The sequence below is a fragment of the Rhinolophus hipposideros genome (genome assembly GCF_964194185.1).
Source record: "Rhinolophus hipposideros genome assembly, chromosome: 17".
In the NCBI taxonomy this organism is placed as follows: Eukaryota; Metazoa; Chordata; class Mammalia; order Chiroptera; family Rhinolophidae; genus Rhinolophus; species Rhinolophus hipposideros.
In genome coordinates this window covers 30,096,604-30,122,326 of record NC_138063.1, presented here as the reverse complement: position 1 = coordinate 30,122,326, position 25,723 = coordinate 30,096,604, and the positions used below count along the sequence as shown (strand labels likewise).

The 25,723-nt window shown below is 42.6% G+C and overlaps 1 protein-coding gene across 9 annotated transcripts in view; it reads left to right on the top strand.

Moving 5' to 3' along the window:
• The window catches only part of FHOD3 (formin homology 2 domain containing 3), a 430,821-nt gene that overhangs the window by 389,336 nt on the left and 15,762 nt on the right, over positions 1-25,723 (top strand). For 6 of the 9 annotated variants that reach the window (XM_081079070.1, XM_081079067.1, XM_081079065.1 and 3 more), the window contains 7 exons: positions 5,575-5,757; positions 7,418-7,537; positions 8,229-8,390; positions 12,750-12,940; positions 19,446-19,638; positions 23,885-23,908; positions 25,502-25,676. In XM_081079070.1, the coding sequence (XP_080935196.1) occupies positions 5,575-5,757; positions 7,418-7,537; positions 8,229-8,390; positions 12,750-12,940; positions 19,446-19,638; positions 23,885-23,908; positions 25,502-25,676 (1,048 nt within the window). The remainder of the gene's footprint in view (positions 1-5,574; positions 5,758-7,417; positions 7,538-8,228; positions 8,391-12,749; positions 12,941-19,445; positions 19,639-23,884; positions 23,909-25,501; positions 25,677-25,723) is intronic. The other 3 variants (XM_081079071.1, XM_081079066.1, XM_081079072.1) reach the window with 1 other exon arrangement.

Sequence of the window (25,723 nt, the reverse complement as noted above, 5' to 3'; positions counted from 1 at the left end):
TCTTCAGCAGTGAACAAATGGTTTAAATTAGTCAGAGAAGTGAAAACTAAAAGTAAGAGTGTTTGATTACTTTCCCAAAGGAAAAAAGCAACTAAAAATCACTGCAGGAAAAGGCCTTCTGAAGAAGGGGCAAAAGTGTTGACAATATTTTGTTTTGGAATTCTTGTACATCCTTAATACAATTTGAGCATGAAGAAAATTAAAATACAAATGTTAGCTAAGGTTTTATTTTGAAAACTACTTGAGTTCAAATCCTGGGTGTTTTTAAAGAAGCGACATCTGCTTGGATTACTTTGGTTATTTTTCAGTACCGTAAGTGTGGACAGGTAGGATTGATGGTGTGAGCTGTGGGAAATCAAGGAGCATTGTCACTGAATATCACCTCTGATGCTCACATTCCACCCACATCATCTCAGGGTGTGGGGCCATGATGAAGGAAATGTTGGAAGAGGAGGAAGGTATCTGAGGCCTCACCTTCTGTGACCTCACTGTGGACTGCAGCACAAAACACACATCTTCGATGCAGTTTGGCATCACTGGCTCTAGTAAATGATGAGGCAGCCCTTCTTGATAACACTCTCATCAAACTCAGGTGACTGCTGCCCTGCCCAGTTATGTCCTGAGGCACAATCTGTAAACACCTGCATGATTGCTGATTATGGTGTCCGTGGCTCAGTTTTTTATTTATTTTTAATTTTTTGCATTAAGATAGAATAAAATTGACATGTTCGGTATACAGTTCTATGAGTTTTAAAATACGTATAAATGCATACATTGACCACTGTAGTCAGGATTCAAACCAGTCCGATCTCCCAAAAAGCTGTGCTCTTATGCTGTCCCTTTCTAGTCCACAATCTCAGCCCACCTCTGGCCTTTGGTAACCACTAATCTATTTTCATCAGTATGGTTTTGTCTTTTGGAGAATGTCACATAATGGAATAATACAGTGTGTAACCTTTTGAGACTGGTTTCTTTCACTCAGCATGATTGATACCTTTGAAAGTTTTCCCGGTTATGGTATGTACCTGTAGTTTGTCATTGTGTATATGCTGAGTTCTGCATTGTAGAGATGTACTATAATTTGTCCATTCATATATTGGAGCCCATTTAGCTTGATCCAGTTTTTGGCAATCATGGATAAAGCTGCCAGAAGTATATATACATGTACAAGGTTTTGTGTGAACGTAAGTTTTCATTTTTTCTAGGGTACATACCTACAATTAGAATTGCTGGGTCACATGGTAACTCGGTGTCTAGCCTTTAGAGGAACTGTCACTTGTCTTCATTCTCTTAACATTGTCTTTCACAAAGGAAAAGGTTTTAATTTGGATGAAGTTCAATTTATCAATCTGTTCCTTTTTGGTATCATGTCTAAGAGTTCATTGCCTAACATGGGTCACAAAGATTTTCTCTTATGTTTCTCTCTAAAAGTTTTGTAGTGTTATGTTTTACTATTAGATCTCTGCTTTCTTTTGAGTTAATTTAGGTGTAAAGTGTAAGGTTTAAGTTGAGGTTCATTTTTTTGCATAAGGATTCCAGTTGTTCCAAATACCATTTGTTGGAAATACTATCTTTTCTCCATTGCACTGCATTTGCACCATTGTCAGAATCACTGGGCCATATCTGTGTAATCTATTTCCGGATTCCCTATTTTGTTTCCTTGATCCCTGTGTCTATGCCAGGGGTGTCCAAACTGCAGCCCGCGGGCCAACTGCAGTCCGCAATCCATAAATTTCAAAAATATATTTAGTTTACTTAAATAAACCAGGTGAGGCAATACGTATTTCACCTCAAGTGAGTGGCCCAGCTGTTTGTGTATTTTACTGCATATGGCCCTTGGTGAAAAACATTGAAAAAAGTTTGGACACCCCTTCTCTATGCTGTTGCCCATACCACACTTTCTTATTACTATAGCTTTATAGTGGATTTTAAAGTCAGGTGGTATGACTCCTCCAAGGTTGTTCTTTTTCAAAATTGTTTTGGTTCAAAACAATTTTCAAAATTGTTTTGCCACATAACTTTTAGAATCAATTTGTCTGTATCCACAAAAAAATCATGCTGGTATTTTGATTGGAATTGAGTTAAATTTATAGGCAGATTTTGGGGAAATTAGCATGTGACTCTTGAGTTTTTCAGTCCGTGAACACAGTATACCCCCCATTTATTTAGACCTTCTTTGTTTTCATCAGCATTTTCTACTTTCCAGCACACAGATCCTGCACATGATTTCTTAGATTTATGACTAAGTATTTCATTGGAAATAGCATTTTAAAAAAAATTTCAGTTTGTAATTGGTCATTATCAATATGTAGAAAAAAAATGGATTTTTCTGTGTATGAAGCTTATATCATGCAACATTATTAAACTCACTGTTTTATAAACTTTTTGTAGATTCCTCACAATTTTCTATGCAGACAGTTATGCCATCTGTGATTGGAACAGTTTTAATTTTTCCTTTCCAATCTGTGTTTTTAAAAAAATTTTATATACCCTGTCTTGTTCCCAATCTTAGAGAGAAAGCACTCAGTCTGTCACCACTAAACATGATGATGTGAGCTGTAGATTGTTTTTATAAATGTCGTTTATCAAATGTGGGAAATTCCTTCTGCTGGGTTGCTGAGAGTAATTTTTTTCTGTTGTTATGAATGGATATGGAATTGTATCAAAAAATTTTGCATCAATTAAAATAACTGTGAATTTTCTTGTTCAGACTTAATCAGGTAGATTAATTGCATTGATTGATATTTGCATATTGAATTAACTTTGTGATTATTATTTTTATTATATTGCTATGTAAAATATAGCAGTATGTTTATCTATCTTATATTGACATTGATTTATATTTTTAAATATTTTGTTAAGGATTTTTCCATCTAGATTTATCAGAAATATTGGTCTATAGCTTTCTTGTACTATCTTTGTTTAGTTTTTTTGTATCAGGGTAACTCTGGTTTCATATCAAGAATCAAAAACTATCCCGCCCCTGTTTGGGATCAGGCCACAGGTTCTGACCTGTGGACTGTGGTCCCAGCTCGGTTTTCAAAGGCTGGTTTAGGTCTCCACGTCTTTGATGTGCTGTTTTAAGTCAGATTCACATAGGAACAGCTCCAGGATGAGCCCAGAAATTCTTAATCAACTTTATACACTTGTTTTGCCAGGCTCTTCATTTTCTATGAGCTGCCCAGTACTTTCCAGTTCCCTGGAGCCTTCCTTTTTGGTCTTCCAGCTGAAAGCTGGCAAAGTTACCTCATATCGTCGTCTATTTTCTGTGACTCTGCCCATATCTGGGACCAAACTGAGGGGAGACAGAGAGAAAAGAAAAGCAGAAGAGGTTTTCCCCGCTTTCTTGGGACCACAGCATCACTGATTGGAGAGGAGGGTTCCCTCCCTCAGAGTTTAAGGTGCTTCCTAGCCCCTGTGACCGCCTCTGTCACTGCTAGGGTTCCCTTTCCCATGTCCCAAGGCAGGATTAGAGGGTTCCACTAGAGCTCTGTCTGTCATTTCAGACTGCCTTGAGCCCAGGCTGGGGAATTCCAGAGGAAATATAGTAAACTCATTACCGGTCCTGCTGAACTTCCCATTCTGGTCTTTTCCCCCAATCCACTGGCCACTATTTATTTTTTTCATCTTCAAATAGCTGTTCCATGCATGCTGTCCAGGGTGTAGAGTTGCATTTAGTGGGACAGACAGGGTGGAGTGTACCTACTCCATCTTACCCAGAACCGGAACTCCTTCCCAGGGGCTTGCTATTATAGAGCAGTAACCAAGGCCACTTAGAATGAATTAATTAACGCATTACAAAGTAGTATCATATAAAGTATGTTTCTTTGGTTTGATGCTACATAAGGAGAAATGAGAGAAAAATAATGATAAAATAACTTAATACTGTATGTGATGTGTCATATAATGGGCATTTTTACCTTCTTTTAAAATGTAATCACTAAGGAATTTGAATCTGTAAGAATCATAATCCTTCTGATGCCATTTAGCCTCTTCTGCCTTCCACTATTGCTTTTAACCAAAAACAAACACAAGCCAAAAGATATACTTTATGCGTCAGTAGGTAGGTATTGCTCTTTATAAATACCATCATCATTTTTTCTCAATCAGACTTGAGTTTGATATTATTTAAAGTGTTTTCATTTCTATATAAATTTAAAATGTAGTTAAAATATTTAAAACAATTAAAATTACAAGGTGTGATCAAATAATATGGTGAATGTTTAAATAAAAAAATTATTACAGTAAAAGACACACTGCCATTAATCCCCCTAAAAGTACTCCCGCTTGCTTCAAACACACTTATCCCATCGTTCTTGCCAATTTCTGAAGCAGTTCTGGAAATCCTCTTTTGTGAGTGTCTTTAGTTGCGCTGTTGTGACTGCCTCAATGTTCTGAATCATTTTGACTTTGGGGAAGAGCCAGAAGTGGCACGATGCCAGATCTGGTGAATAAGGTGGATGAGGACACATCGTAATGTTTTTATTTGACAGAAACTGCAGTATACCAGAAGCAATGTGTGACACAAGAGTGTTGTCATGATGGGGAATGATATACGGCACACTTTAAAACACACCTTTCTCAACCATAGCTCATACCCGATTGACTGCACTAAACAAGTTGAAACTTGTCACACACTGTTACTAAGGTTTGACGCGCCGCTTCCCATGTTGAAGATTGCTGCCTTTCTGTTGGACGGCACTCTCGGCAGCATTCATCTTATTTTGTGATCACAACAGAAAGTCTCCTTGTCACACATCACTTCTGGTACGGCAATTTCTGTCAAATAAAAATCCTCATCCACCTTATTCACCAGATCTGTCACCATGTAACTTCTGGCTCTTCCCCAAAGTCAAAATAATTCAGGACACTGAGGCAGCCACAACAGCACAACTAAAGACACTCACGAAGGAGGACTTCCAGAACTGCTTCAGAAAGTGGCAAGAACGATGGGACAGTGTGTTCAAAGCAAGGGGAAGGGGTGTATTTTGAGGACGATTAATAGCAATGTATCTTTTGCTGTAATAATTTTTAAAATTAAAACACTGTATTTTTTTATCATACCTCATATTGTATATGTTCCATGTACAAGTTAGTCTGAGTTCTTTGAAAATGATTCATTTTTATTAGCTTTAAAATGAATCCACGAGAAGTACTAGAAAGCATATATTCTTGACAAGTTTTACTCTGTTTTCTAGGGAACTGGGAGCTGTTCGCTACTATCCTCTTTTTTCACCTTTCTCTTACCTTCATTCCCATTTCTTGCCTAGAATGTCATTTATGTACAAGATCCAGAAAATTTGGGCCAAGCTGCTTATGAAACAGATTAAAGGAGAGGGGGAGGGAGGGAAGTCTAAACAAAATGAATGTAAGTTTTGATGCTACTAGGACTTTTCTTCTCTAAGTGTATTTGATTTATAACAGTGTAACGCCTGTATATGACAAGAGCCCTGACAACAGAATTATCTTTACTACCTGGTTAGAAAATTGCAGTATGAATTTGAAAACATCAAAGGGGTGGGATAGGTTCCATCATTAAGAGAAAACATACACTGTATCATTCCATCTTTCCAGAAAATTCTAACCATGATTCCCACCGAAGAAGAGAAGCAGAAAATCCAGGAAGCTCAGCTGGCCAACCCTGAGGTGCCGCTGGGCAGCGCAGAGCAGTTCCTCCTTACACTTTCCTCCATCAGTGAACTCTCGGCGCGGCTCCACCTCTGGGCATTCAAAATGGACTATGAAACTACAGAAAAGGTAAGCACTTAGGAAGAGAGGCAGCCAATCCTACATCCTCAGTGTTGCGAAGGTCAGTTTTTTATTGGTGAAGGTAGTATATCCTGAGAAAGGGTTTGAGTGGATTATGATGAGATTGTATCTATACTAAGGGATCAGCAGCCTGCCAGTGAGGGGTTATTCTAACGTTTCTGCCTGGCACCAGCCTCAGACACAGGATAGTAGGTACCAGATGCCTGGTTTTAAAAAAAATCTATTAAACTTTTTTCTGGCTCTTTATGCTTATTGTAGAAAATTTGGAAAATACAGAAACATAATATAGAAAGTGATCTGTAACCCAGCCACTTGATGGCGATCTAAACTCCATTGACTATGACAATTAGCAAGTCATTTAGTAGGTCCCTTTGAGAGTGTATCTCAGAAGAAAGATTGCAAGAGGTTGAGAGGAGAATATAAGGAAAGAGACCTTGACAGTGAAGACATGGGGAGACACATCTTGAGTAGAAAGCAGAAGAAGCAGGCATTCTCTCTGGCCTGGAGCAATGGAAGTATTTTTGCTGGCTGAGCAGAAAGAACCAGTGGAGAGGAAAAGGGACAGGTGAATGGTTAGCTGGAGGTGAGCCTAATTGAGAGGAAGGGCCCAGAGGCAACAGAATCAAAGCACAGGTGGAGAGGCTGCATGGTTTTCCTCTTTCTGCAAAGGAGGGAGCAGAGTCCTATAATGAGGGCCGGATAAGTAGCGGTGGGTTTCAGGGGCTTCAGGAGGAAACTGTTGTATTTGAATTCATTTGAGAATCAAGCAGGGCTGAAGAAACCTAGCACTACTTAGGACACTTGGCATGACTTGGTCACAAAACAGCATGTCTAGGTGACTTTATCTAACAAAGTGAGGTGACATCATGGAGAAAACAGTTTTTGGGTCAATGTTGGTTGGGGATAGGCAGGGCAGAGTTAGGCTGAAGAGAATGAAGCTGAACCTTCTATCTGTGGGTTACAGGCTAGGGGAGAGGCTCAGTAAGAACATGGGAGTCGGGAGTGGGGCTCACGCAGTGTCAGTAGAGAGGGACTGAGGCCATGAAGCTACAGGGAAGGCTACAAGTCTGAGAGAGTGTGAGTTGTGAAGGCAGTGGGAGTAAAGAGGATGGTAGCCTCCTAGAAAGTAACCCAGGCAAAGAGGTGACTAGCCAGAGTGCCTCGAGGGGAAGTTAGGAGACTTAACTGGTCCAGGGACAGTTAGGCCAAAGTTGCCAGTGTCATCTGCCTGGTAGAAGAAAGGCAAAGAAGGCTAGGGTCCAGATTCTGAAGGAACGTGTAAAGGAGAAGTGTCCAAGAAGTCAGCGATGGTGAGAAGAGAGCAGGAGAGATGCTGTGACCTAAAGGCCCTGCTTGTGCTTGAAAAATGGGCAGGAACAGAGGGAAGAGCATTTGTCACCTCAGCACAAGCTCCTGTTAGTCGCAGGTACTGACGTGGCCTGGGGAGATTTGGGGGCTAGACTTTCTTCCACTACCTTTTGGCACTTTTCCATAACAAGGAGCATGTGCCCATCACGTCACGTGGGATTGACTTGTAGTGAGGAGAACTCCAAGGCACGGTTATTACCTTGTACAAAAATTAACAAGAACAGAGGAAAAAGCCAAAATGTACATTCTTTATCATCTTCCAACTTGTTTTAATTGAAAGGAAGTGGCAGAACCACTTTTGGACCTGAAGGAAGGAATAGACCAATTGGAGAACAATAAAACCTTGGGCTTCATCCTATCTACTCTCTTAGCCATTGGGAACTTTCTAAATGGAACTAATGTAAGTCTTCTGCATCCCTCATGCTCCTCCCTCCCTTGTCCTTCCCTTCACATGCCAGGAGGTCGTACCTCAACTTTTGTATTTTCTTGCTAAAAATCTAGAAGGAATTTTGTTCTTAAATTATTAGGGCCTATTTATTTGAACATGTATCTTGCTATATATAAGAAAACTTAGAAAAATAAACACTATTCCTTAGAAGCTTGGCTACTCTCAAAATTTACATTAGAGATATTTTATTCTATGCTGTTTTTGTTGTTTTATTTTGTCTGATATGTATAAGTACAAATATTTGTTTTTATCACTCAACTATTTGTACTTATACACATCATAAACAAACTTAGAACAAAACAAAACAAAACAAAAAGGCCTATCTTTGGCCAGTAAGTAGAATAGCGGTCGGTCAATGGGAGAAAAAAGTTTTAGAGACCCCCATCACAGCACCTGGATTTAGGGGTAGAGTCTTGGGACAGCCCGTGACTGATCGCCTTGGTGGGAAAGGGCTGGAGGCTCCTTTTATTCTCAGTATGGCTCGTCCATGTGTGATCAACTAAGAATGATGGAGCGTGTGGCCTGAGAAGCTTCAGGTCTAAATATTGGGCTACTCCAACAGGGCATCGAGTCTAATCCTTTGTGCCTAAGAGCCTGGGTAAATTTTGTTCTTCCTGACTTTTACTTAATGTTCACCTAACAGGCCAAAGCATTTGAGTTAAGCTACCTCGAGAAGGTTCCAGAAGTCAAAGACACCGTGCACAAGCAGTCGCTTCTCCACCACGTGTGCACCATGGTGGTGGAAAACTTCCCAGATAGCTCGGATCTGTACTCAGAGATCGGGGCTGTCACCAGGTCAGCCAAGGTATGTGTGTGGGCATGGAGGGGCGGGATGCGCCTTTCTCTCAGATGTTGGGTCTTGTCAGTCATCTCTGAGGAGCACAAACTCTATTAAATAAAATGCCAAGTGCTGCTTGCTTCCCCTGCTCTGGAGGTTGTGAATATGACTTGTCTCCTGCCTTAAGATCATTTTCTCATCTCTGATTCTCTGTCAGATTCTTTCCTACTGAGGTATGAGAGGCAAGCCTGCCATCCCAGGACTAACCCTCACGTCCATTGTGGAGCAGTGTTACTCACCAGGTCGGATTCTCCAGAGCATTAAAACTCTCCAGCATGTTTTAGGTGGCCAAAAATGTCAAAGAGCTGCAATCTGACCCCTCCTAAGACTTCCAGAAGACCTTGCAGTAAGATGTTGAGCCAGGAAAGAGAGGGCATGCCTGGCCCCCTGCTTCCCACAGATTGGCTACCCTGTGATCTTACACAGAGGGAACCGTTTTGGGCCCTCAGCAATACTGTAACCAGTATTGGGCCCTCAGCAGCAAGCTCTTAAATTTTGTCCAGAGTTAACTTCTTCTTGAGCTTGTGGTTTATTAGAAAAGAGACAGTCGGAATAGCTGGACAGCCAGCTGCCCTCACTGCAGGAGTATCAGTGAGGCTGAACAACCCCGGAGGAATCCCAAACACAGAAGAACTGGGAGATATGAGGGTTTGGGAAACGAGAGTAAACTTGTGAATTGGGGCTAAATAGGGCACAGGAGCCAAGCCAGTGTGGTGGGAACTCCTGGAAACACAACCTGATCTAAGGAGCTGAAAGCAGAATGTCCTTTAGTTCTGGGACACATTGGAATCTAGTATGAGAAGAGGAGGCAGTGATGGGCAGAAGGGGGAGGAATGGGGAAGGGGCTTTGCTAAGGTCCCTCCACAGACCTACCCCTCTCTCTCTCTCTCTCTCTTTCTCTCTCTCTCTCCCCCTCCCTCTCCCCCTCCCTCTCTCCCCCCCTCTCTCTGCCTTCTCCCACAGAAATGGCTTGGGGGAACTTGGGGGTTGGGACCCTGCCTTAGGAGCGAAAGGCTGGCAGCTGCCAGGCACACGGAGCAGGGGCCCTGAGCCAGCCTGACAGTGGACCTGCCTTAGGCAGTCAGAAGCAAGGCTGACGATTTCCCCAGCTCAGGGGGCTTACAAAGGACTTCTTAGAAAACAGACCTCTCTATTTCACAGGCTCCCTTACTGTGTTTACTCTGTGCCAGGCACTGATCTGAAATCTTCCCAAATATTACTGCAGTATCCTAACCAAGGCAAAAAAGCCCCTTTGATTGTTCCAACAGGGGGTCCTCCTGTTGCTGCTCTGACACCCTCTGTGAGCACCTTCACAGAAGACAGTTTGTTAGGAATCAGTCGATTTGAAACAAAGTCTGCCTGGCCACCTAGATTCATTGTGGTCCTATTTCTAGAACCATCCAGAACAAGTCGGTTCTCTTTTTACGTGTGGTTCTTTGTTCTTTCCCAGGGCTTTCTCCTAGGTGGGGACTGCTTGTAACAAGAGTAGTGCTGGCCTTGGAATCCTGACACCAGGCTAGTCCCCAATGACTGCCGGGGCACCCCTCAGTGTCAGGTCTTTCCCAAAGGATGTTTAAGTTATTCTTAACTAATAACTGAATAACTTGTCCTTGCCTGAAGGTTGGCTACACAAGCCAAAACCGCAGATAGCTTCTACCCATAGACGTTGGCAGTTACTAAAGGTGACAGTTGGCCCAGATCCCTGTGACGTGCAACAAGAGGTCAAGAGAGCACCTACCACCACTTGTCAGATTTTACTTCCAAAGACTTCTGGGGCGTTGAGGGGTCCTTCTGTGTAGACAAGTACAAAATAAGCTTCAGGAAACCCCAGCCCTACCTGCATTCATTCCATCCCTTGGTCTGTTACACTTTGGGCCTCACTCCTGCCACTCACCATCTGCAGGATATCTGTGTCCTTGAGTTGTTCCACAGCATCCCAGACTGACTCAGTCAGACTTGACTGTGCTTCGTAGTACAGCTCGCGTGTCTTCCTACACATAGTGGCTGTTCTTCGGAGAGGACTTCCTGGCAAGGGCTTCCTTTTCACCACAGAAGGCCAGGCCAGCTCTCGCCCTGGGGTGTAATGTTTCAGGGGCAAACCTAACCTTAAGTCATGATGCTTGAGAATTTAGAATTCTGGAGCCAGAGAGATTTGGGTTCAAATCCCAGTTCTTCCCTTTACCAGCTGTGTGGCCTCTCACAAGTTGCTTAACCTCTCTATGCATCAGTTTCTCCCCTATGAAGTAGAGCTAGTAACAGAATCTGAGGTCATGAAGTAATTGTGAAGACTCACATCTTGTGCGCCAGCTATGTCAGCCCAGACAGGCAGCCAGCTGAGGTAGCTTTCCAGCCCTCCTCAAAAGACTCTACATTAAATTCAACCCTTCAACTGCTTTTCATCAAAAGGCTTCACTGCCTGGCTTCTATTGGCAGGGAGGTTGCTTTCTTCTGCCACCACCTTAAGGGCTCACAGTGGACTCTTGTCCCCGAAAAACCATCTCTCACATCTGTGTCTGCTGCCTGCTCTGCCCATTGCAGTGCTGGGCAAGCTACACCTGGTTAGACAGCACAGGGCTTACTGTGTATGTCTGAGCTGAACTGAAGTTACTTTATTGTGGATCAAGGGAGCTGCCAGACACAAATGAGGACAGATCCAGAGACTTATGTTTAGATTTATTACAATTGGCTTCAAACCTCCTAGGCCTCCTAGATGTTACTTGTCAATCCTAGGTCGTCTGGATCCTTTTCTACACTTAGTTCTTTGAACTATTCAGTCCTTCTTCTTTTCTAAATCTGCATATCTTTTCCTTTCAATTGAATGCCAGGTTTTTTTCTCAGCTCTACCATATCGTAGGAAAGTGAAGCCTTTCTAATCTAAACCCAGAATTTGATTTCAAGAAATCATTTCTTTCAAAGTCCCACATACCCCTTGCTTACCTGAATCCCAGAACTCTGCCTAAACTTGCCTTCTGTTTTGGCTCTTCGGCACCCAAGAATCCCTAGGGCATGTGGTATCTTGCCTGGCCCCCAGGGCATCTCCGTGTTCAGCACATTTTTATCCTTTCTGGGAACAGATTGTCTCCCAGAATCCATCTTTGTGGACTGTGTCTCCTCTGCTGTCTTTGGGAGGGTGGGGCTGGAGGTCTGAGGCCACCCCAGCAAATCCCCTTGGGCACTCACATCTGGGCCCTGCTCTCATGAGCAGTCATTGCCATCTAAGCAATGGCTGGCCTTCGCGCGTCTTCTTTCTCCCGACTGTTACCTGGCTCTCCTCCTACCCCACATCTCTCACTCTGCGTCTACTTCTCAGTCCCTTTCCTTCAGCTCACCTGTTTATCTGTTTCTTCCTCCCTGCCTTCTCAATTTCTTTTCCCCTATCCCACATTTCTCTCCATTAAATTTCCGCAAGTGCATTTTTTTCATGACTCACTCTCTAACTCACATGATTTCTCCTCTAGAAGTTCTATAAAGGTATTACTTTAGAAAACTTCATCTCAGGACACTTCAGTCAATCCAGACGGGTCCCACTTCCTTGAAGAGCACAGTAAGTGCTCTGCTGCATGTGTTCCTTGCACACGTGATTTGCATGTGCTGGCAAGACTACATGCTTACACAGCACACACACACACACACACACACACACACGGCTGGTGGGTTCTGTACGTGCTCGGTGTTGCGTGATCACCTGTCTGTACAATGAATGGTCTCATTCAGCATTTGACTTTGTGTTCTTAGTGCCTCCTTTGGGAACTGGCATATACCAGTTTCCCCATGAGTATTGGTCAACTGAGTAAATGGGGGGTAAGTAAAATAATTTGTCACAAAAGAAGCTGGCTGCCCCTTAGGTGGCCCCAGCATATTAGGGCCATCCGTGTATGACTGTGGTGCATTCCTCTAACCTTAAATGAAATATCATCTCTGAAGAACAAGAGAGCTCTGAACATTTTTATGAGACATCTGCTCAGTTCATTTTGTACTAGAGTTCCTTGATATCATGTTTTAATTTACAGTTTCCAAAGACTTTCCTAAGATTTCTTTCCAAATATGGCAAAAAAAAAAAAAAAAAAAAAAGAGAGAGAGAGAGAGAAAAAAAAGATGACACTTGCATTGGGTTCATTTAGAGAACAGTTTTATCACTAAATAATTTGATGTCAAGATAATGACAGATACACATGTGGACAATTTTTAGACCATAAATATGTTTGTATTCCAAGATGTAAATTTGGTTTTGATGTTTATTTCTTCCCGGAGGCAGTTCGGTTTCCTGGTTCAGGTTGGGGTCTGGTTGTTTCAGCACGTTTGCAGGGTTCTCTCTCTGATTTTCAGGTTGACTTTGATCAACTTCAGGATAATTTATGTCAGATGGAGAGAAGATGCAAAGCTTCATGGGATCACCTCAAGGCAATTGCAAAACATGAAATGAAACCAGTTTTGAAACAACGAATGTCAGAGTTCCTAAAAGACTGTGCAGAGCGAATTATAATTTTAAAGATTGTCCATAGAAGAATAATTAACAGGTAAGTGGATTGAGGAATGTATGGAAACACCAGTAGTATGGCATATTGAAAATATTCTGCAAACTAAGACCTGGAGGTTGAATTTACAAAAATTGTACTGTAAATTTCTGGTACATTGCAAGTGCACCTTTGATGCACGTGTTTGCTCATGGGTACTTAATTTTCTTACACACACACACACACACACACACACAAAGCGATAATATAATGCGATTGAATCTTGAGGTCGGAAAGAATCTCAGAAATGTTATTCAAAAATCCTCCTCTAATCAGGAATCTCTGACAAATTGACCCCTGCGTCTCTGTATCTGTTTGAACAGTTCTTTCTACATTTCTGTAGGGCAGCTTGACTTGTTAGAAAAGTTCTGTTTTCATATGATCCACAGTCTGCCCTCCAAGACCTTCCACTCATTGATTCTCCAATGGCGGCTCTGTGCTGAGACCTGCCTGGATGAGACTTGGGTCCCACCATGGGTGCCATCCTCTGGACCCGCCTTCCTCAGAGTCACAGGATCCAAGAGGCCCCTGGGAGACACAGCACTGATGTGTCAGGCCTTGCTTGCCTACAAGGAGGCTGGCTGGCGTCTAGGATGGCTCCATGGCTGTCCAGGGTGGTCTCACCTATAAATGGAAGCAGCGCCAGGACTAGAACCTGAGGCTTCCAATGTCCCAGGCCAGGGCATTTCCTTCCATGCACCCCCACTTTCTTCTCCTTTGCTTCGTCACAGAACGTGGTTGTAGGTCCCTCACCTGGCTTCCGGGGTCTGCGTGCTCTGTCCTGGGCCTTATACCTTGGGGAGCAAATGTGTAGCTCTGCAGACCTACAGGCTGTGGTCTCCTTGGAGCTCTGATGGCAGGCCTCTGAAACAGGCCTCACTGCAGTTCTGCTAAGGGAGGCTTCCCGTGGGGCCAGCTAAACCACAGGCCTTTCGTGGGGGTCTACTCCTCAAGCACACTCCCCGGCTTGTGCTTGAGCACTTCATTAGTTTTTTAGTAGGTGTGTGGTATTTTCATTTATCCTGTACTTTCCAGATTTTTAAATTATTTTTTTTTCTCTCTTTCCTCCCTCCTTTCCCCTTCTTGTTTCCTTTTTTTGCCTTCCATGAAGACATACAGAACTTTCTTTTTTTCAATTACAGTGGACATACAGTGTTACATTAGTTTCAGGTTTCTCACATAATGATTAGACATTTATATACCTTACAGAGTGATCACCCAGGTCTAGTACCCACCTGACACCCTGTGACTATTTTTTTAAAACCTAATTATCTTGTCTGCAGGTGAGCCCTCTCCCAGCTGTGTCATTAACTGCTTTGGTAACCATACTTCCTAGGTCTTTATCTAGACTGTTCGGGGGTGGGATGGGGTGGGGGTGGCAGTAGTCTTTAAATGTTAGGAACAGGAAGAGGAACAGAATCTTCCCTCCAGGTTGACAACTATCCATTACCCCGTACTTTTGGAATTTAGTTGTTCAACTCTAAACCCGCCTCACTGCACTCCATCTAGACCTCACAGGCGCCTTCCAGGTGGGAGGATCTCATCAGAGATTTTGTCAGATTTCTCACTGAAATCAAAGCACACTATGCTTTTAACATGGTTATAAACAGGAGGCAGGGAATGTCAACTGCTTTGGCTCTCCATGCTTTGTGTGATACAAGCGATTTCTCACTTACGAGTACTCAAATAAACAAATAGTTTCCATTTGGAATGTCACGAAATTGGAGCTATTTTATGAAAGTTATAAAGCTGTTATGCCTGGTCACATTAATCATTTTGTCCCAGACAGATAAAAACTCAATGATACATCTATGTCTTAAGCTATGTATGTGTATGTGTGTATGTATGTGTATATGTGTGTATATATATGTGATATATATATGTGTATATGATTTGTTTATATATGTGTGTGTGTGTGTGTATATATATATATATAAAACATAATGCATAAAGTGTTTGCTCTGATTGTCCTGTTCTCCCTGATAAGCTGGTCACCCAGATGATGGGTGCTCTTGCCTGTGCTGGATCCCTGTCTACTCAACCATTAGCCACCCCATTTGATGGCCAGCATGAGCCAGGATTCAGTTGTAATTATGGTAGGAGGTAAAAGGGGCATGGCTGAAGGTGGGGGGGTTCAGGGGGTGTCCAAGCCACAGCATCCACATCATAGAACCCTGGGTACAAATGAAGTCGTTGGAGGAGCCCCATATAGAGAACTGATTCAAGCAGGACTATCCTGTTGAAATGGAGATGGGGGCCTCAGAACACTGATGGTTGTGCAACCCCTTTCCCTCTGCCATCACCAGCATTCCCAGGACAGCCTACAACTGCTGTGGTCTAACATATTCCCTTTGGACATTGGGAAACTGAGACCCAGAAAGGAGTAGCTCCCTAATTTAGGGCCAGACCCTGGGTACAGGTGGAATCATCCTGGGCGTGCAGACCAGCTTAAATATAAGATTTCCGATCAGAGAGTTGAAAGCTACACCTTGATCTCTCTTCCTCACATGCGACTATAAGAGTTATGTTTTTATCTATGTAATTAGGAATTCATGTAATGGCGCTTTTTTTAGAGAAACACTTGTTACGCAGTTGCTGCTTTGAGGCTCTCCGAGTATAAAGATGCCTGTCTCCTGGGGATTAACTCAAACCTCTACAGGTAGCAAATCTGCAGATTTATTCTCCTGGCACTCAGATGTGTAGAGAAAATGACTTTTCTTTATTTCACTATTCGCTGCATCTCCTTAATGACCTACTGCCTGGCCGGGTAGCAGTTGGCTAATCTAACCAATCATGTAAACAGCTAAACAGTCTGTCTCCTGAATGTCTGGTCTCCAAGAATTCCACTCCTCCCTGCTACTCCTCTCAGAACTGGCTTCAAGGAACAACAGTGATGTCTGTACCTCACTGGTGAGGAAAGCGACAGGTTCTCAGATGGATGAGGCCATCTGGAACCTCACTACCCTCCCACATGGAAAGGCTAGGACTGGTTCCACCCAACCTCTGCTAGTACCTCCTGCTTGATTGGCAGCTGAAGGGACAAGTCATCAGGTCTTCCCTATGCTCCACCCATCTGCCTAGATCTTGTAGTTCTCCATACAGGGCCCTGCATGTTCCCCAGAGCCCCTTGCACATCACATAGGATCTCACAGGAGCTGGCGAGTGCAGCCAGGCCCTCTTGCTTCCTCGCTTCACTGGCCTGTGCTTTGCTCTGTGCCAGGAGTGCTCCATTTTGACCTGGAACCACTCCGTCCTCCTGATGGGGGACAAGTCCCTCTTATCCTCAGCATGCACTTAGGCTCTCAGCAGACCTCTCCCCGCTCCAGCGCCTCCTTGGGGGGAAGAGATGAGGACACACATCTCTACTGTCTTCAGTCACAGAGCTCAAGGGCAGGTGTTCCACCTCCCTTTCTTGTCTGATGGGGTTACTCCCGTGGGTCCCCTCTTGATAAAAGAGCAGATAGAAGGACGTAGACAGTCCTTTTTAGGCAAAAACCTGGCTTTCAAAACTGTTGCCTGGCTAAGAAAATCTTGTTCTGGATGTTGGAATCTGCGTATTAACCCTTCCTTTTACATCACTGCACTAGCAGCTTAATCCCATGCTGTGGATGTGCAGACCCACATATTCCCACAGATTCATGAGACTGCAGTTACACTGTGGCAGGCACTGGAGAGAGGGCACCAGGTGAGAGGTGGGAGGAAGGCCGTCCTGGGAGGCACAGAGAACTACAGCATTTGGGGGCAGACGACAAGTGAACTCCCCGCACCCCAAAATCCCAGCACCCCAAAATCCGCACCTCCCCTTTCTCGGCCAGACACCCCACTCAGTGACTCACATGAGGAAAAGGGCAGATGATAGAACAGATGAAAAACATTCGGCTTGTGCCTCAGGATACTGATGAGGGGAACAAGCACTCCATAACCGTAAGACCTCCATGTCACGTGTTCTGAAAGTGACAAACTCAGCTAACAAAAATCCTTTACATGTTTTACTCCCTAAAAGCCATACCCCCTTTGTTTGTCTGCAGGAATGTCATAGTATCTTTCCTTTCAAATGTACATCTGAATCTTTTTTCACCTTCGTTTTACCTGTTTGTTGTTACTCCCCTGCTTGCAAAATATGTGCTTGAATTCTATTTCCTTGTCATGTTAAGTTTGGATCTCCAGTGTTCTAGAAAGTGGAGGATAGGATTCTTGGGTTGTATTTATGTATAAAAGAGGACCCAGGTATGGGCTGATTGATTCTCCCCTTGATTCACCTTGCACAAAGATCTTGAGTAGTGATAAGGGCAATATATGTAATATATTACACTACCCTACCCTAATGTATCATATATCATATTGCCTCATATCATTTCACATCTACAATATATAAGGTCAGGTGGTAATAAGAGCCAGGAAGAAAAATTACGAGAGTAAATAGTACTGGGAGCGACAAGAAGGTGCTGTTTTATATTGGGAGGTTAGGAGAGGCTTCTCTGAATATGTGATATTTGGGCAGAGACCTGTGTGATGACAGAGAGCAATGCATGCTGCTGTCTATGGCAGAAATGTTCTGGGCACAGGAAAAAGCTGTTACTGGATGCCTTGTCAGGGCCTATGGTCTTCCCAGTGCAGGGGCCTCCCCACTTGTCTTCACGGCCCTGCAGCTCTCAGTGCAGCCTCACCCTACACACCTCACATGGGGCCTGAGGCCCTGAGGTAGGCTTGTTCAAGGAATCATGAGGAGTCCAGTGTGGCTGGGGTCATAGGAGATGAGGTCAGAGAGGTAGTGGGCCGGCTAGTGGAACCTTGTGTGGATATATGACATTTTGTGTAGTCATCTGTTGATGGACATTTGGGTTGTTTGCAATTTTTGGCTATTGTGATTAATGCTGCTATAAACATTTGTGTAGAAGGTTTTGTGGGGCATGTAGTCATTTCTTTTGGGTATATGCATAGGAATGAAATTACTAGGTCATATAGTAACTATTTTGGTTTTTAGGAACTGTAAGACTTTTCCACAGCAGCTGAACCAATTTATGTTCTCACCAGTACTGTACTGAGGGTTCCAATTACTCCACATCCTCACCAATACTTGTTATTGTCTGTCTCTTTAGTATAACCATCCTAGTGAGTGCTAAGTTACATCTCACTGGGGTTTTGATTTGCACTCCCATAATAACTAATGGTGTTGAGCATCTTTTCATACACTTGTCAGTTATTTGCATATCTTTTTTTGAGAAACGTTTATTCAAATCCTTCGTCCTTTTTTTATTTGTCTTTTTAGTGTTGAATGGTAAGATTTCTTACATATTATATATGTTGGATACAAACTCCTTGGCAGACATATGATTTGCAAATATTTTCTCCCATTCTGTGGGTTGTCTTTTTCACTCTTGATAGTATCCTTCGCAGCATAAAAGTTTTTAAAATTTTCATGAACTTCAGTTTATCTATTTTTTTTTCTTTAGGTATTTATGCTTTTGGTATCATATCTAAGAAATCATTTACTAATCCAAAATCATGAAAATTTATGTTTTCTTCTAAGGTTTTGATAGGTTTAGCTAGCATTTTTTGGTTTTAAACAGCATTTTTTAGCTTCCTTTACTTTAAATACATATTTTATGCTTTATTTTATTTTATCATTCTTTACAAAAAACTCAGCCTATGTCCCTCAGTTGAAAAAAAAACCCTCTTTAAACTGTGTAAATTAGAGGGATCAAAGACAAAAGTTTTGTCTGCTAATAGTGTTATCATCTATATAATACTGTTTGTTCTACATAAAAATTTTCCTCTGTCTCCAAATATCTTCTTTTTCATTTCCAAATAACTGAAAAGTGGGCATTTGTTTGCTCATTTCTTTTTAAAATATATTAATAGAATCCAGCAATTTTAATTTACAAATTCAATAGCTGAAATAAATTTATTTTGTGCTGCTTGTTTAATGTGTCCTAATTAAATTAAGATTGTATGTAATATTGCAAGAAAATATTTCAAAATATTTACTCAGAGAAAACTTTATAAGCATTTTTTTATAAACCATCAATTGACAGGTTATTCATAATATAGTCTTGTTTATTCCAAGTATTCATTAGAGCAGTTTCCCAAGAAATTGCTAAGCAGCATTGCTAAGCAGCATTTCTTTATTGCTTATTCAATTTTCATATAATCTAGAAACTGTGCAATGTTTTCCTTAAAATAGTACTTTATCATTTTTCTTACCAAAATTTTTTGTATTCATTTCAAAATAAAAAAAAAAACACACATTAAAACACAGAGGAGCCAAAAGGAAAAAGTAATTAATTTCCTGAAATCCTACTACCTAGATATAACCTCTCTCATAGAGAAAGGGAGTTTGAACTTGACTTCTGGTCATATTTTCACTTCAGAAAACTCTTCAACCTCTAAGTCTCAGGAATGAAGAACGATGTCTTCAGTTGATTGGTTTCTTATTGAAAGTCTTGAGACAATTGGTTTTTGTGTTCCTTAAAACTGAAGCCATTGCCACTATTATTTTTCATTGCAGGTTCCATTCCTTTTTACTCTTTATGGGGCATCCACCTTATGCAATTCGGGAAGTGAACATAAACAAGTTCTGCAGGATCATCAGTGAGTTTGCATTGGAGTATCGCACCACCAGGGAAAGGGTTTTGCAGCAGAAACAAAAACGGGCCAATCACAGAGAGAGAAATAAGACCAGAGGGAAGATGATCACTGATGTAAGTTTCATGAAATCAGCCTCTTTATGTCATTTTGAAAGTGCGATCAACCATAAAACTTCCCACAATTTGGGAGCTGTGGTTTTTTTCTTTTAATGTGGAAAAAAAAAATCTCTCTTTTGAATAGTGCTCTTAAACTTCTCCTCCACCTTGTTTGTGAAAAATCTGCTATATAACAAATGAGGAACTAGGACATGAAAGTTAAGAATATGTAGCTGGTGGAAGAACTTGTGACCCATGTGGATGTGTTATACATTGCTGATGACAGTAAATGTTTGATTCCATTTTGAACCTCTGTGATGTGAGTAAAATTGGAGGGAAAAAAATACGGAAGATAATGCCACTTATCATAGGAAGACAAATGTACAGATTTGGGAATTGACTCAGAATTTCAGTCATCCTAAAGATGCTATATAACCAATCAGTTGACATATGGACCACCCATTCTAGGCATCTGAATAGAGAAATAATTGATGTGGTTGCTCAAAGATGTAATCTGATAGGCTCTTGGCAGTCCCTTAAATCAGAGAATCTCAGGGTGGGAAAAGATCCTGGAGGATAGTGAATCCAACAGGAGTTCCCCTTGAGAGTCCTTGCATATTTACATGCCTCTCCCACTCCTGGGCTCTTGCCCCATCTCTCCTACCTCAGTTCTGAGCCCACTGGGCCATGGGTGCAGTGGATATTCAGATGGATGATGCTTCATAAGTGGAGGGGGAAGGGATGTGTGAAGATGGAAGAGGCAAAGACACACAGTGCAGGTACCTCTTTCTGGTGTGCCTTTATGAAACTTACCCCATCTCTATATATATGTGAGAAGCACCTTGGCTCTCAATGATACAGGGAATGGAATGGATACAGCATTAAACAGTGGGGGATGCCATCATCCTGTGGGGAGCAAGCCTCACCTGAACTCAAGTCAGGCACATTTCTCTGGGGAGGAATAAAATTAATTAAGAAGACCTTATTGAGGCTGCCTTCTGTGCCCAGATGGGTGTTCATGTAGTAGGAGAAACAGAGGGCACACAACAACTGGCCACATACTTGAAGGAGTCTAACCTTCCCATGGAGACCCGAATGCATCATCTTAGAAATTTTGTTGTGATTTTAAGGCAGTTCTGAGCAGAACTAAGGACTAATCCCCTCACCATCCACCCCCACCCAGACCCCTTGTTTGTTTGTTGTTTGTTTTTTAATTTTCTGGACCCTTAGAGTGCTCAGATCAGTTTTTGCAAGAGTTCTTTCTGTAACACCCTGGCTGTTCTGGATGCCACTGCCATCAGCTGAGGGTCTTCGTCTCCTCTTCTGAAATCTGGGTTCAGTAAGATCTTTAGCGTCCTGCGGGACAGCAACTCAGGAAGCAAACTGAATCCAGTTAGGCAGACTGTGGCCCACATTTCATTCCAAAGTATTACTTTTAAACGTTTTAAGAAGGGAAGGATTATTTTTGTGGAAATGAGACACATTGGAGGTGAAAAATACAAGCCAATATGCTTATAGTTATGGAAACACGTCAAAATTTCTTGACAAATTCTTGAGATTTTTTTTTTTTTAACAGATCCCACTAATTTTTAAATTCGATCCTTCTCCGAAAACATTCAGATCTCCTATTTATAAGCAGGGGTAAATTTTTCTAGAGTTCAATTCAAAAAATATTTAAATTCCCTTTCCCAATATTTAAATCTGCACAGTACCGGTTTCTTCAGGGATCGTTGTCAACAGTCCCACAAAAAGGGGCATCATTTGTGTAGAAAGATTGCCATCTGCTGGAAAATTAGGATATTGTCAATTAAGGCAAAAGATAGCTTGAGTTTACCCAACTCGGAATTAAGTGCCCACTGTGTGCCCAGCAAGGCACGGGGCACCAAGGAAGATGTGGGTGCAATAAAAGACAAGCTTATACCCTAGGGATGTCACAACCTGGTTAGAAAACAGCATCTCCACAACTTAAAACACTGAAAACAAAAACCAGGCAATAGACAGAATCACAAAGCCCAAAAGCATTAGAGCTGGAAGTGATTTTTTAGAGCAAACTGTGTAGTAAATCACTTCTTTTTCTCTCTCTCTCTTTTTTAATTAATTTCAAGTGCACAAGACAAAGTAATACTTAGACGTTTATCATTTATATCCCTCACACAGTCACAACCCCTCTCCCCCCATCCACTATCCCTCTGACATCACACTCAGCCATTACATTTCCACTATCTCTATTCCTAATGCTGTACTCCACTTCTTGTAAGTATGTACATATATATGTATACATATATGTATATGTATATGTATATATATATATATATATATATATATATATATATATATATATATAATTATAGTCACATTCATTATTGTTCAGCTTCAGGTGTACAGTGCAGTGATCAGGCATCTACATCTTCCCGGAGGTGGTCTCCCAAATGAGACAAGTGTCCATCGGATACCCTACAAAATCCTTACAACATTATTGATTACATTCCCCAAATTAATTTTCAAAACCCCGTGGCCATCTTGTGGTTACTGACTGTTTTCTAATCCCCTCACCTTCTCCTTATCCCCAACCCCCCCGCCCATCTAGCAACCCTCAGTTTTTCCTCTTTGTCTCCAAAACTGTTTCTGATTAGTTCATTCACTTATTCTTTTCTTTAGATTCCACATATAAGTGAGATCATATGGTATTTGTCTTTATCTGAGTAAGTCACTTTTAATACGGATGAGGATGGAAGTGGTAGCAATGAAATAAAGATGATTTTAGAAAAACCATTATTTTCTGAGGCACAGACAAGTCTGTTAAATCTAAAGACCCTGTATTTGTAGAGTCAGACCCATATCTGCTCTTGTGTACCTGTCTCGCTACTCCTTTCACTGTTTCTGAAAATGCAAAAGGCTTCCTTTCTTAAAGGCCAAGGGTCCTCCCAGGGAATGACCAACGAGAAACTAAGTAATTCCTCATCCTGGTGTCCCAAACTAGTTCTCAACAAACTGGTGACATAGGCAAGGCACCACAAGGCAGTTGTGGCCCTGTCTGCTGTGGTTATACTCCAGATGGGCTGTGAGAACGCAGGCTTTGCACCCCAGGACTCCCACATGAGGGGGCCAGTGGTCATCCTGGGTGAGGCCCGTGCCCTCCCTCAACTCCAGCTTCCTTTTCTGTGAAAAGGGAATGCTAGCTACTTTGGGGGGATATTAAGAAGGATATAAATTTTGTATCTCAGCATCTTGCACATGTGCTAATTGCTGAAAAAATGCCAATGGTTAAATAAATAAGCTCTAAGATTAAAACAATAAAAAGTATAGCAGGACTGTCATCTCTTGTCGTGATGCCAGTTGGCTAGGGGCAATGTGGAATGTGATGAACTGGAAGCGTTTTGTCGTTTCAGCTTCTTAACGTTTACTTCATTCTCAAAAACCTTGTGTCTGATTTGCTGGAGTCTTGCAACCTCAGTGGAAACAAATACACGTTAAATTGAGGGTGTGTTGAATTTAAAAATCAAGAGATTTACACAGAGCTCACCCCCGATTTATTTTTAGAAAAGGGGTATTTTATTTGAAGTTATTTCAGGAAGTTAATCTGGTGAGAATTAAAAGTATAGAGCATGTCAGTTCAAACAACCTCCATGAGGGACAGGTAAGATTTTAAAATGAATTTAATTTCGTGTTTCTGAGGAGAGAGTAATATGATCCTTTCTGCTTGGGCCGTTGTTCCTCTTGTCCTGTCTGGACTATGTGTGGAAGGATTCTCGGAGGCTCAGACTCCGCAGCCTGGGCAGGGAATGGTCTAGCGCTCGGGATGAGAGAGGAGGCGGCAGCTGACAGGCAGAGCCAAGAAGATGGAGGCCAGTCCACTTACTGAGACCCTGATGGCACGCAGGTGGTGGTGGGTTCCACAGGATGTGGCCAGCTGAATGGTAGGGCCCATAGCTGGGAGTGAGGTTTACAGTGGTCAGGGAACCAGGCAAGCTGGCTATCAGCCTCAAGGGTAGCCTCGGGAGACTGGCCTGGAGCCCCACAAATCCCTTCTGACTTTGGTTAGGACTGTTCTTGGGGCTCACGCAGGGAATGTCCAGAAGAAGGCAAGAAGGCTGTACAAGCAGGGCCTGGCAGCTCCTCAATCAAGAGGCTATCCCCTGGTTGTGGGGGCCAATTTGTTTATTTGAAATTTGATGTGACATTGAGACAATCTCATCTTTGCTGACTTCTGTGCCTTCTAAAAAGCCCTTCTGTCTTTTCCATCCTGTCCTGTCCTCTCGAGTAGACTGATGAAGAGGATGAAGTTGAGGTACGACTCTTTGTAAACATGAAGAATGCTGTGTTTGACCTTCCCAGGTGTGCTGTGGAACCTAACCTAACATAAGCAGCATGAAGTGTCAGCACCATTCAGTGCTTTAAACCATGCATGGATTTTTCTGGTTGATTTCTGTGTGATTGCTCTCCTCCTTACACGGGTTCTTACGCTGTGTGTGCTAGGGACGGAAGGGTTAACTGCATTTCCAAGCTGTCCCTGAGTCCCAGGCCCTGTCAAGAGTGGCAGGTTCAGCGGCTCTCTCTCCCCACTGCTAGAAAAATGGACGGAGAATTCCCCCTCCAGACCTGTCTGAGACTTTTGGCAACACAAGTATGAGAGAACTGGATTCTAGAATAACCACATGAAAAGCCCTAAAACCAAAGAGGAAGTGGGGCAGTGGCTGAGGCCAGAAAAATGGTCATCATCTGTGGGCCGCCTCAGTGGGTATCCACTGGCTCTGCTGGGATCCGTGGGGGAGGGGTGGGATGGCAGGGGTTCTTCCTCCTGGTTCTGGGGCAGATGCCAGAACCAGAATCCAAGTCGGAGATGATTGGCTCTGGGAAATGAGGAGGGAGCAGTAAAGATACACACGCCACAGATGTGTCCTGGGCTTTCTATTGTCATTGCCAAGACGCTGGATGAGAAGAGGAAGCCCAGAATTCATGGAGCTCCTCTTTGCAAATGTGAATCTAACAGACTTTTTAGTTTTCATCCAGATGTGGGCACTGCGCGCCTATGGCCTGATGTTCTACCATACCTCTTGTAAACCATCCATGTATTGACTCTTTGTTGAGCTAGAATTAGAGAATATCATGTGCTTGTAATACTTGGTAAAACAACTACATTTTTGACACAACCAGAAGTAGTGAGTGTTGCCAAACTTACTTTCAGCATGAATTTCTGAGTCATGTTCTGATCTGATCCCTGAAACAAACCCCCTTGGGGCCTTTGGCAAGTTGCTTAATCTTGGAAGTCCTCAGTTTCCTTTTCTGTAAAGTGAGATGGGCCTGGATCTGGAAAAATCCTTCCCAACTCTTACCATTGTATGATTTTATGACTGGATGCCACTTTTAAAATTTTACCATCATCAGTGATATATAAGGAAATTTTAACTGCTTTCTGGTGCTGAGTTAAAAAATAATAATAATGAAGCTCAATCCATTTGATTAACAGGGCATATTTCAATTCTCACATTAAGGTTTGGGGGTTAGGAACAGATTTACTTTCTGAGTGCTTCCCAAGGGCTGATGTCAGTCTCCCCTAACAGGCCCCCAGGGAGGGCATGTGCAGTGAGCCAAGAGACCCACTGCAACGGCAGGGTGGGTGAGGTCCTTCTGGAACCAGGACTTTTTTTTCTGAGAAGAGAACTTCCTGTATACACAGACCTTTTGTCATTAGTTCATCCGCAGCCTCAGTGATTGCCATAAATGAATGTGTCTGCAGAATGCACACAAACCAAAAAGACAGAGAGAGAGAGAGAGAGAGAGAGAGACGGAAAAGAAAAGGTTTTCCTCAACCAAACGTTTACGAGCTTGAGTTGGCTTTTGGGGAGTCACCTCATGCCCTCACCCCGCTTTGGTCTTGCAGTCTGGCAAGTTCTCTGGCAGTTCTCCGGCACCGCTGAGCCAACTACAGGGCCTGAGCTATGCTGAGGATGCCGCGGAGCATGAGAACATGAAGGCCGTGCTGAAAACTTCATCCCCCATTGTTGAGGACACCACCCCAGTGCTGGGCGTCCGCACACGCAGCCGAGCAAGCCGAGGTAACTGTGCTGGGTGGGACGAGTCTTCCCAGTTAGCCGCCCCGTGG